The sequence below is a fragment of the Equus quagga genome, chromosome 3 (genome assembly GCF_021613505.1).
Source record: "Equus quagga isolate Etosha38 chromosome 3, UCLA_HA_Equagga_1.0, whole genome shotgun sequence".
NCBI lineage: Eukaryota > Metazoa > Chordata > Mammalia > Perissodactyla > Equidae > Equus > Equus quagga.
The window spans coordinates 96468866-96481917 of record NC_060269.1 but is presented as its reverse complement, the minus strand read 5'-3'; the positions used below and the strand labels follow the sequence as shown (position 1 = coordinate 96481917).

Here is a 13052-nt window from a genome sequence, read left to right as displayed (position 1 = left end):
CTATTATATGGTTATATCTTTATTTATTTATTTTTTTTGAGGAAGATTAGCCCTGAGTTAACTGCTGCCATTCTTCCTCTTTTTGCTGAGGAAGACTTGCCCTGAGCTAACATCCATGCCCACCTTCCTCTACTTTATATGTGGGATGCCTACCACAGCATGGCTTGCCAAGCGGTGCCATGTCCACACCCAGGATCCGAACCGGTGAACCCCGGGCCTTTGAAGCAGAACGTGCGCACTTTGCTGCGCCACCGGGCCGGCCTCCACAGGGTTATATCTTTAAACGTTCAGTTGTTAAGCAATTGATGATAGATACCAAAGATGATCTGGATCTCCACTCTAACCTTTATTGAGTACTTACTATGTTTCATGTACTAAAGTACTAAGCACATTAAAGCTACTATCTAATTCATAAAATCCTAACAACCACCACATGAGGAGGGTACTACTATTGCTCCTTTCAAAACTGGTAGAGCAGGAATTTGAACCCTGGACTCTAGAGCACGTGAGACTACTCAGCTATGCTGAGTCCTTGCCTGGGTCACATTTTTTCACATCTCCTAGGAGAGGTGGCTGTCCAACATCTTAGCCTCTGAATCTTTGTTCAAATAAAATTGGAAGTATAAACAAATGAAATCGATCAAATGCAGCAGGATAGGGGCCTAGAACCCTCTTTCTTGCATCCTCCCCTCCCAAGGAATTCCTAGGGCTTTAAAAAATATTTTGGAAAGCACTTCATGGAACACAATAAGAAAGGATGAAGAATACCTCTTCTTATATGGAAGATTTCCAAGATATATTTCCAAGATATATTAAATGGGAAAAAGTAAGGTGTAGAACAGTGTATACAATGTGCTACATTTATTTGTGTTATTAAAAAAGAAGGAGAGAGAGAGGGATTATATATATATATATATATATGCATATACGGAAGGATAGACAAGAATCGTTTACATTAATTGCCTGAGTGGCCAAGGAATAGTAGAGACATTTTGCAATACACCCTTTTGTGCTTTTTATTTTAACCATTGAATGTATTACTTGTCTTAAAAAAGGAGGAGTTAGAGGAGGAGGAGGAGGTGAAGAAAACCACTGCATTAGAGTAATGAATCTCAAACCAAGGTGAGCTGGCCCCTGGGAGGCTGAGAAGGTTCTCCCAATGGCTATGATCTGATCCTAAAAATATAAGTCCTTTCTTCCACAGATGTTTATCTTTACACATTACTAAATGTTAATTACTAAGTTGGTCTTTAAAGGCGAACAAAATATTCATAAACTAAAATTAGTTAATAAAATTTTCTGAGAGCCCTGATTCAGACTCTGTTGAGGAAGTCTGGCTGCCATGTGATGCTTAGCAACACTGCAGAATTTCTGCTCCCATGCACAAAAGCTGAAAGTGGGAATTTCCTCATTTGGGGAATTCATTCATCCATTAAAGAGTTACCAAGTGCTTACTATGTGTCAAATACTGTGGTAAGCACTGAGGATAAAGCAATTTACGAAAGGACTAAAATCCCTGCCCTTCTGGGTTTACCTTCTGGTGGTGGCCTGGAAATAGACAGTAAACAAGATAAAGATATAAAATGTATACTATATTCCATTAATCCTATGATGAACATTTTTTGAAACCTGAAATTGGGACGCATCTTTTGGTAAATGAAATCTTACGATTGGTAGAGTTTTGGGTTTTTTTCTCTCTCTGAGTTGCACCTGATGGCATCTTAGATCCAATGAAATAAGGGAAAATAATATACATGGGAGAACAATGTATCAGACTGGAAAATGCTAAAGAGAAAAATAAGCAGAGCAAAGGGAGAAGGAGTATGGGGAGGTCACAACCTAGAACAGTCAAGAGAGACCTAAGCAACATGCAAGCAGGTTGGAATAAGATGAAGCAGTAAGCCATTCTTCTGGGTGGGTGGACTAGCGAGCATCCAAAATACAGCAAAGAACAAGTGGAAAGGCCATGAGGGGAGAGCAAATTTCAGAAACACAAGGAAGCCAGTGTAGCTGGAGTGGAGGGAATGGAGCAGGAGGTGAGGTCAGGGAGATAATGGAGGGGCTGGATTATGTAGAGGCGTGCAGACCACCTTTCTACGTAATGCATGATCACTGCCTCGAGTCTAGAGAATCAGAGCGCAGAGTACACAAGAGCACAGGCTTTGGAGTCAGATTGCCAATTTATGTCCTAGCTCTGCCACTTCCTAGCTGTATGACATCGGGCAAGTTACTCTCTGTGCCTGTTTCACGAACATTTGTAAAAGGGGGCTAATAACACTACCCACCTTATAAGGTTGTTGCCAGGATTAAGTAAGTTATTTTATATAAAGCACTTTGAATAGACAGAGCCTAGCAAATAAGGAGCACAAATGTATGTTTGATGTTATTATTGATTGGTTACGAATTTCAACTGCTGCTTCATCATTATCAATTTATTTTGCTATGTGTTGTTTGGTTAATAGACAGTAAGGCATAACTGTATCAATAATATTTTTAGACACTGATTTTCCAGTAACTGGTCTTTAAAACCCTGTATATGAGGTATTTGAAACACAAATTATCATCTCTACTTGTCCTCTTAAGTAAGTATAGATAATTCTCCACCCCACCACCAGCACCCCCAAGCAAAAAACAATCTTGTGCAATGATATTTCATTGCTGAGTTTGCCACTAGAAAGTAAGAAAGGATGGGAAAAGAAGGCCATGGAACTAGGGGATTGTAAGGAAGCAATTTTAAAAATGGATTTCAAACCAATGAATTTTGTTAATTGCTCTGTTGTCAGGTTTGGTTTCAGAAAAGAAAAATTTTTTCTTACTCAAGTTAAAATTTTGGATTATGTGTATTTTAATGACTCATGGTATTCTTATCCTGAATGTTTAGATTTATGAAAGTAAGAAGTATAAGGGCGTAAGTCAGACAGTCACAATTTTTTCATGGTTTCTCTTTCCTTGATTAAGAAATGGTTCTTGAGCATCTATCATGTTAAAGGAATGATGCTAGATGATTAAATGGTACAAATAGGAACAAGGCATGGTCCCTGACTTTTCTTTATAAAATCAGTGGAAGTGGATTCACGTGTAACCCCCTTTCTCTTAAATTAGTCCATTTCATGGCTGTTCCATAGTGATGATGCCTCCACTCTCCTTCAGACCCCGAATGGGGGACAAATTAGCCACTGTACCCTCTCTGCCCCTTCTGGAATCTGGAAGTAGCAAATAGACCACCCCTTCCCAGACACCAGGACAGAGGCAAGACTGTGAGGTCAGGGGCAAGTCTGGAGGTTCCGCCCTCACGCACTCTGCACCCAAGTGTCCATCCCTCCTGCCTATTGTCCCTTCCGTCCAGGAGATGCTATTAGGGAAGAAAATAGGTCAAATGAAGGGAAAACTCATGGTACTTTGTTAGTGACCTACAATACTCACCAAAATTTAAAACAAAGCAGGGCATTTCAAAAAAGGCTGGTGTCTTAAAACAACTTTGCTAAAATGTCAAGGCGCTACTTTCTCTATTACCAAATAATATATGTAGTAGACACCCATGAGCCCCACTTCATCTCCAGAGGCTTATCTCTGATGATGGGGTAGAGCAGGGCACAGGGAGGAGGTGAGGAGAGGCTCAGGGGTGAGGCTTAGGGACTGGGTGAGGTTCTTTGCACACATTACTTGGTAATAGAAATGCTGAGCATTTATTGGTTACTTTTTTTAGGCTGCAACAAAATGCCCCCATGGAAAATGTCTGAAGCAAAATGTCAAGTGTCTAGTTTTAAAGCACAGGACAATGCTTAGTGCACAGTATTTTTGGCAGGATGATCCCCACCAATCTCCAAGTGGCCCAGGCTTAAAACCTTGGCACTAGGAAAGGAACTTTCACCATAGTTTTTGTGATACATGTTATCTACAATTCCACCTTACAGATGAAAAAGGATCCTCTTTCTCAGCATACTATTCATATATCCTTTAATGTTTTCTTAATTTATCCATCCATATCACCTTTTATGAGATAGTGCTAAGACACAGAGATACAAAAATGAGTAACATAGTCCAGCCCTTAACAGTTTGCCTTAACAAGCATTTATTGAGCACTTACCACATATTAATAACTGTAAAGTGCTAGCAAATACATATGTATGTATCCGGATTTCAGGGAAAGCTTTCAGATGATGCCAGTTAAGTCTTTAAAAACTAGCAGGAGTTTCCTTGATGAAGAGGAGGGAAGGGAAAGGCATACGCAGGCATATATCCAGAGTACCTGGGGGAGGCAGGAGCTGGAAAGTAGGAAGGAGCCAGAACATAACAGGCCTGTATACCAACCTAAGGAGTCTGGATTTTGTTATGGAGAGAATGGAGAACCACTGGAGGCTTTTAAGAGGACTGACATGCACAGATGTTTTGTCGTTGTGAGGTGGACTGGGGACTGGACTGGACGGAAGCCAGGGCTTGAATGCAGACAAACTAGTTAAGACGCTATTGCCGTAATATTGGTAAAAAGTGAGAACATAAACAATATAGAGGAAGAGAGGATAAAGAGCAGAGGACCTTTTGAGAAATATTAGTAAAGAGAAATGATAGGACTTGACTCGACCACCGGACATGTGAGGGTGAAATCCAGAGTCTAAGATTCCTCCCAGCTTCCTCCTTCTAGCTTAGGCAATTATTTGGCTAGTGGTACTACTGAGCATGGCAAGGCACACAGAAGCAGCTTAAGGATTTTTTTTTCTTTAAGGGAGGCTAGGAAGGATGATGAGTCCAATTTTAAATGTTGAATCTGAGATCTGTGGGGCATCCAAGTGGAGAGGTGTATGAATTAGTTAGCTAACTAGACCCTGCGCTGTTCAGCCTCAAGAAATTTACAAGACTATTCCAGAAGCATGTGTACGTAGCAATCTCATTTCGAAAGGCACATCGATTTGAAAAAACATTTTTCATGTTTAAAAAAGTACCGAAAATTCAGAGGTTGAGATTTAATAAGAAAACATTATGCTACTAGCTGCCAAACCGACACTGCAGGTCAACGTATTTTCTCTAGTAAGCTAAAAGCGGGGTTCGGTTGATTTCCTTCTCACACCACTTCAAATAGCGGTCTACCTGGTGTTTAGATCTAGGAATTCCTTTCAGCAGGTTTCAGGAGCAAGAGCTTAGAAATGCGCCCTCCAGTGGCAGTGGAATGAGGGGGCTCTAGCACCCTTTTTCTAACCACCAAACAAAGCCCTGTAAAGAAATTCAATTTGCCAGGATCAGAAGGCCACAACCTGGTACTGCTAACCCGCAAAACCAAACGAACTCTCCCAAGGGCCGGAAATCCTTACCCGTCAAGTCGGCCGAAGGAAAATTCACTTTCGACTCAACAAAGTACGACCCCGGACTTGATAGCTCGCAGTAAGTCCCGCTCGGCGACAATTAAAAACCCTGCAAGCCAAAACACGTACCCTAACCGGATCCTCCAGCCGGCAGGGCCGGGCTTCGACCACGTGGGTGTTTGGGGCCAGCGGGAGCGACCCACGAAGGGCGGGAGTAGAAGGCGTGTCCGTGCGCAGTGGGCGGGGTCTGCGCAGTGGGCGGGGCTTGGGCGGACCCGGGATACGGGCCTCCTCTCCCCTACTTTTCCCCTTTGCCTTCTCCCTTCGAGCCGCCACGTAATGCCACGTCCCCGCGCATGCGCAGCTCCACTGGCGGCGGCGGCTGTTTCCGGGCGTAGGGGGCTGGAGCGGCCGCGGAGTAAGAGGCAGTGGTGGCGGCGGCCAGGCAGTTCAGAGTGCGGGCTTGGAGGCCAGGCCCTGCGGAGTGCAGGGGAAGTTATCTTTTTTCTCCCCGAAGGGGCCGGTAGAGCCGGTGGCTGAGCGGCAAGATGAATTTCCTCCGCGGGGTAATGGGGGGTCAGAGTACCGGACCCCAGCACACAGAAGCAGAGACGGTGAGAGGAGCGGCGGGTCCGGGACTTGGGAAGGGTCCGGGCAGGAACGCGGACCGAGGACTCGGGGGCCGGGAGGTTATGTCCCTCGCCCACCGTGGGCTGGGGGTCCACATGCCGCCTCCCCCTTGGCCTCCCTTCGTCTCCTGAAATCCCCGAGTTATTCCTTCACGCCCCCAGCGCAGCCCCCACCTCCGCGGCTCTGCCCCACTCACGGCAGCCGGCAGGCCTGGCGAGGAGGGTGGTCCGCGGGTGGTACCGCCCGGGAAGGGAGAGGTGGCCTGACCTGTCTCCCACGCCCCTCGGGCCCCTCCCTCCTGCCCTTTCGCTTGTGTCGCCGCTGACCGACAGGCACCTGAAGTCCTGCGCCCTCTCTCGCGGTCTGGAATTGGGGAAGACTGCAAGAAGGTTTAAAGCCCAGCTGTTGATGAGAGCATGTGGCTAAGAATAAAACGAAGTTTGGGGCTCAAAACCACCTGCTCTTGTCTTTTCAACTGGAGGAATGTCGTTCTGCCAAGTGTTACTAGTTCAGACTCCGTTTTTCGGGCTCACCCAAATAGATGCTCTTTGGGAGATACTCGCTTGCACGTTGTAGTGCTCTCTCACGCTCAAACCGCTTTGGGGACACATCCCCCGCTTTCCTTTCCGCCCACCCCATTCAGAAGGCTGAACTCTTGGTAACACGCTTTGCAGTGTCACTTTAGAAAAATTGTTAGCCACTGAAAACACTATTTGATAGTTGGTTCGATTTTAGATTTAGGATAAACTGACTTTTAAGTTTGATTAGTGTCTATTAAAAATGAGTGTTTATGACATTTTTTAAAATAAGCTTTTTAATTGAGAATAATTTGGGGACTACAGGAAAGTGACAAAATATGACATTTTAAAGGTAAACTTTGGGTAGTATTCGTAGACATAACGGATGTCTGTGAACATAGATCCTATCTTATGTTACTGACATCCTGAAGGGTAACGATAACTTTCCTTTGTCAAGCTCTTACCTTGTGCTAGGTACTGTGCTGAGCTCTTTGTAGTCCACATTCTCCTTTAATCCCTAACCACCCTTCAAGATAGGTGATAGTATCCTTACTTTACAAATGAAGAAATGAGGCTTAGAGGTGAAGTAACTTGACCAAGGTCGCGCTACTAGTAATAGAGTCAGGATTCAGTCCAGGTTTGCCTTACTTCAAGGCTTTATTGCTGGTGTCCATATTTTAATACTTATCTGGGAATTTTGGAAATTTATATAATATTATTAAAATTAACCTCACAGATTTGGCTTAGAACTGTTTGAAGCAGAAGTTGCAAGCTGATGAATCTGTTTTCCTTCATTTGAAAATCAGGAGATTTCACACACACAGCCCCATGATATTTGGCTTCTCTTGTCCTTTCCCACATGCTACAAGGCAAACTAAGCTGCCCTATTAGAAGACCATGCTCTCGCCAGATTACCATTATCACAGTCCACCTCTTCAGCCTTTCTTCATTTATTTTGTCTGTCTGATGTTTTTGTTTGAGGCACCAAATTTTAAAGTGTGATTTATTAGAGCTTGCTTTGGCTTTAGATCTTGATTTGAATCCCTATCTTCCACCCCTGATTGGATTAGTCAGGCAAGAGATGACTAATACCCCATGAGTAAAATAAGGAAAATGCTTGCTTTTATGGATGTAATGAGGACTAAGTGAAATAAGAACTAGAAAGAGCCTGGCGCTTAATATGTGCTGAGTAAAGGGGCGTTTTTATTACATGTTTTTAGGGGAAGAATACACTTTTTTGGGGGGAGGGGTTATAGTTGGCCTTGTCACAATGACTTCTGTAGAAAAGATGGTGTACAATTAATTGAGTACTGTTTAGGGTTTTAGAGCTGGAAGGCCATTTGCAGACCATCCAGGTGGAACCTCCTCATTTTACAAGTTAGGAAACTGAAGCACAGAGCACTAAAGCAATTTGTACAGTATTGCACAGCTGAGACTAGAACACTTTGATCTTGCCATAGTGAATGGAACAACGTAGTTTTTATGTAATGATTTGAGATCAAAGCTTGAGTATCACTTGTGTATGCTGTATATGTAAACTGAAAGTGAGGGTCCTTGTTCTTGCCTAACTTTGAGCATGTACACTCAAAATTGGAAAAGTGGTTTGTCTTCTGAAGAGGATTAATAGTTTACTCTGTGTTACAGCATGAATAAAATTTGTTTCACCATCTCATTCCCTTAGGAAGAACGACAGATATAAGAGGTCATAGGCCACTAATTTAGAAGTATTGATAGAGCACCAGTAGAGTGTGTGGTACAGTATTAGGTGTTTTAATTGGTGGTTTGCTCTGACCTGGATGTTTGAGTTACCGGAGCTTGGAACTTCTAACTTCTACATTATCATGTAGTATTTTGTAATTGTTTCCATTTCTGCAAAGTTAAATTATCTTTGTTGTAGTTTTTCATCTTTTTCCCATGGAAAGCTCTTTTCTCTGTCTAGTCTACCGGTCCTTCAACTTCATCATCATTGCCTTCTCTAGTCTGAACCCCTTACTTCTCTCCGCTGCCAAACTGCAGATAGTCTCTTTCCCTCTGACCAATCTTCACATTTTAATTAGATTGTGCATTTCTTAGGCTTTTTACATATGTCTCATCTCTTCTAGTCTCTTAAGTGTGTTTACGGCTGGGTTCATATGTATTTACATATGTATGTACTCAATAAGTATTTGTTAAATGAATTAATGATAGTGTTATATGAAAGAAATCACAGACTGTAATCATAGCAGCCTACAAATTACTAGGCGCTAAAACGATACTTTTTAAAGACTGTAAGAATCAAGGTTCTAAAAATGATTGAAGTCTATTATGTCAAACTTTTGTTTTTTCCCCTGCTTTTTCTCCCCAAGTCCCCCCAGTACACAGTTGTATATTTTTTAGTTGTGGGTCCCTCCAGCTATGGCATGCGGGATGCCACCCCAGCATGGCCCGACATGTCGGCGCCCAGGATCCAAACCAGTGAAACCCTGGGCTGCCAAAGCCGAGCGTGCCAACCCAACCACTCAGCCACAGGGACGGCCTCTATGTCACACTTTTTACTTGAGGAATTTTTCAGATTTAGTGTGCTTCGCTGCCTTCCTGCTTTTTCTTACTCAACTTAATTTTATCTGCTGAATATGTGAGTTATATTATTGATTGTATAGTACCTAGCTTTTCATACTCTCAATTAAGAGTGACTTTGGATTGATATTAAGATGTTCTGCAAAGGCAGAGTAGCAAACATTTGTATGTGTATCATATGATAGTCAGTAATTCTATAATGTTCTGAGTATTTTAAGTCTGGAATTTTATCCACACCAAACTTTTCGTATTTTAGAGTCAAATACCTTTTAATTTGATTTTTCTTTTTTACTTTAGATAAAGAAAGGCTCTGATTTCTGATGATTGAAACCTTCTTAGCCTTGACATATTTTGCTAGGTGCAGATAAACACTAATTATAGTAAAAATTGCACTCATTCTTTTGAATGCTCACACGTGCTTACTTTTCCATCTACCTTCCAACTAATACCTTTTTTAAAAAAATTAAGGTCCCTTTTTCAACTCTTTATTTTTATTTTTTTTTTGCTTGAGGAAGATTTGCCCTGAGCTAACATCTGTGCAAGTCTTCCTCTATTTTGTATATGGGTCGCCACCACAGCATGGCTAACAAGTGGTGTAGGTCTGCACCCAGGATCTGAACCCGCAAACCTGGGCCACCAAAGCTGAACACACTGAACTTAACAACTACACCACAGAGCCGGCCCCATTAATACTTTCTTTTTAAAACTAGTTTCTTGAAAAATCCCAAGAGAAGTGTTAACTATATTTGATGATAAATCATAGGGGGATTTTCTCTTCTCAACTTGTATCCCAAGGCATGAAAGTTGCTAAAGTTCAGAAAAAGTGTGCAGAATTCCTGTGCTGTTAACGAATCTCTTTTTGGATTAGACTTTGATCAGATGGCTTAAAAAGGAAAGGGGCTAACAATATAGACACGGCTGTACTTTCTTTTAATAAAAATTGTTATTAAGGAGTGTGCAGTTAAATTTAGATGTAGTTTTGGTTTGGTTAAGCACATTTTATACCACATTACTATAAATGTGTAGTCTGAAACTTCTGTTTGGATTCGTGTTTCATATTCTACATTAATAACCAGGTCAGTGCCGTAACTTGTATGTGTTTTCTCTCTTGGCTTATCTTGGAATAACAGTGTCAGAGAAAACTATAATAATGACTTGTGTTTTGATCACTTTTATATCCTACTAAAGATGTCTTATTTTTTTTTAAGTAGTGTCTCTTGAAAACTACATGGCTCTTTTTTGAAGGTTAATTATGTAGACAATTTAGGGTAGTTTAAAAAAAACCCTTAGTGTTTAAGTTTTACATACCCTAGCATTACCAAAGCATGTTCCAAAGAACATACATAGACGTACTTGAAGGAATTTTGTTACCAAAGAAGAGTGTGTGTGATGATCAAAAACAAAACAAAAACCTAATATTTGTACAAGGTTTATTAAGCAGGCACACTGTGTTATGTTTCCAAATATTTTCAAGATGGAGATATAAAATGTGTTGGCCAGATTTATTAGACCAGATCTTTTTTTTTCCTCCAGGAAACCTTATGGGTCTAGTGTTCTGAGGAACTTACTTTGGGAAAATTGTTGTAGAGGATATATTTCTTAAAGGAATGCTACATTTTAGAAGTCCTTTATTATCATCAGCTTTATGGAGTTCATGAAGTGTTGCCCACTTGAATACCTAAAACATAAACTAAGTCCTGATGCTTTATGGTTTGAGAAGTAATTGTAATCACTCTTGAATCTGATTATCTTTTAGGAGAGGATACAAGAATTTCTTATATAACTTTGTTGATAGCAAATATCATTTCTCTCTCATTTTATGTATTTACCTTCTGTTACTTATACGGCTTTTTTTTTTTGTCTGTTATGGATATCATAGAAAAGGCATGCTTATATTTTTATACCTTAGGCAGAAATGCCATAAACATTCTTTGTATGAAAAGTTACTCACCTTTAATTTGAAAACTTTTGTAGTGTTAGATTTGAGATGGTAGCATTTGTGATAGGTTATTTGGTAGACAAGTTTCCTTACAATGCCTTGCTTAAAAGGATGTCCTTTTGGAAAGCATGGAGAATAAATGAAGCTGTGTATTACCTTAGCTGACTTATTGGTAATTGTAATGGAAATAGATCGTGTTAGATTCATTGGATTTATCTGCAAAGAGACTGGTGTTTTACTTTCTAATGTTCACACTTTTTTTTAGATTATAATAATTTAGGTCAACTGAAATAAGACTTGGTTTTGCTTTTTTTGTAAAATCTTCTCAGATTCAGAGTTGAATTTAAAACAAGTTTCTGGCTCTTTTTTGTATTCTAAAACAGTGATATTTTTTATTTCATTAAAACAATATACATGAATTAACTATTGCTTAACATGAATTATTTTAGTCCTACAGTAAACAGTCATGGTTAAGGAAGTTCTCTCCAAGGATGGTGTAACTATGTTTTAAGCTTCATGAAGGCAAAGTTATATCATCAAATAAGTCATTATTAGGTGCTTGATAAATATTTGTTGAATAGGGGCCCGCCCAGTGGCACAGCGGTTAAGTGCTTATGTTCCACTTCCCGGCAGCCCGGGGTTCACCGGTTCAGATCCCGGGGGCGGACTTGGCACTGCTTGGCAAGCCATGCTGTGGTAGGCATCCCACATATAAAGTAGAGGAAGATGGGCACAGATGTTAGCTCAGGGCCAGGCTTCCTCAGCAAAAGGGAGGACGGGCAGTAGTTAGCTCAGGGCTAATCTTCCTCAAAAAAAAAAATTTGTTGAATAAATGATGGAATGGTTTAATTAGATTTTTTAAAATTGGCATTCCGGTCCTTCATTTTTCCATGTCAGTTAAATAGTTATTGAATACTAAAAAAAACCCATGGATTTCTATTAGGAGTTGTGAGAAAATACTGCAAACTACATTATGTAGCTGTCCTTTAAGTTTTAAATGTACCTTCAGTATCCTAATTTTATGCTACCTTTTTTTCCCTCCATTTTACTTTTCAGTGGCTTTTCATGTTCTCATTACTCGTCTCATTTTTTTCTTTCCTAGTCACTCCTATTCCCATTGCTTCTTTTTTCATCTCCTTTGTGTATCAGTGAATAAAAATAAAAGGCACTGTTGGTTAGCAAAACTAACAAATGTTAAATTCAGATTATTAGGTTGTAATCCTGATTATGCTCAATTTACCAATTGTCATGGGATTATTTACCCTTTTCATATTTTTCTTGGTAAGTGGAATTGTGAATCTCACATAGCAATTACTGAAAAAACAGAAGAATTCTGATATATAATCACCTGCGTGAGCTGCATAATATATTATTTGCCTTTTCATTTTTTTTATTACACAAAATGGCAAACAGTGCTAGTAAAGTTTAAGTCCTCTGACTGCCGTCTCCGATTTCAGTTGTCTTACCAGGAGTAACTGCTATTCCTAGTTTGATATAAATTCTTTCAGACCTTTATGAATAATCATACATCTGTGCAGTATAGAATTATATATTTGTATCAGCATATTCATCCCTTTTTCTCCTAAATTGTACACTGTTTATAGTGTTCTATAGCTTACCTTTTTCATTGATTGATATGTCTCGGAGATCTTTACGTGTTAAAACGTGAAGCTGCTTTGTTAGACATTTAAAATACCAGATTTTCAGCTGCTTTTGTTAATTACACTATACTTTTTTTTATACTCTCTTTTAATAGACTATAAAAGCATCTTGATAACAGGATCCACGTCTAATCCATCACTGTATTTATCTCTGAGAGCATCTAATACCTAATAGTTAACATAGTATGAATTAGTTGAAAACTGCTTTTTGAGTTTTTCCTTGTTATCACCCCTTTCTGATCCGTCTAAATAAAACTAACTCTGGGTAAAATTTTACTCAAATTTATTTTTTCCTCTTTAGAACTGTTTTTTGTTTATAGTATTCTGTTGTTTAATGTAAGAGTCACAAACTGAAATCCCAACAGTGTCACTCCGGTAACCTCATCATTCAATGAAACAGATCCAGTTAGAGAAGAGAGCCAAGGTCTGGGATGAAACTGGAACCTGCTTA

The 13052-nt window shown here is 40.2% G+C and overlaps 1 protein-coding gene and 1 long non-coding RNA gene across 3 annotated transcripts in view; one reads left to right on the top strand and one right to left on the bottom strand.

The window, feature by feature from the left end:
• LOC124237495 (uncharacterized) overlaps positions 1–5507 on the bottom strand; it is a 37657-nt gene extending 32150 nt beyond the window's left edge. Inside the window, exon 1 of the long non-coding RNA XR_006888016.1 lies at positions 5307–5507. This is a non-coding gene — a long non-coding RNA (uncharacterized LOC124237495). The remainder of the gene's footprint in view (positions 1–5306) is intronic.
• A 185-nt stretch (positions 5508–5692) lies between these two features.
• The window catches only part of USO1 (USO1 vesicle transport factor), a 94132-nt gene continuing 86772 nt past the window's right edge, over positions 5693–13052 (top strand). For both annotated transcript variants that reach the window (XM_046657177.1, XM_046657175.1), the window contains exon 1: positions 5693–5911. In XM_046657177.1, coding sequence (XP_046513133.1) covers positions 5846–5911 — 66 coding nt within the window. In that variant the 5' untranslated portion in view covers positions 5693–5845. The remainder of the gene's footprint in view (positions 5912–13052) is intronic.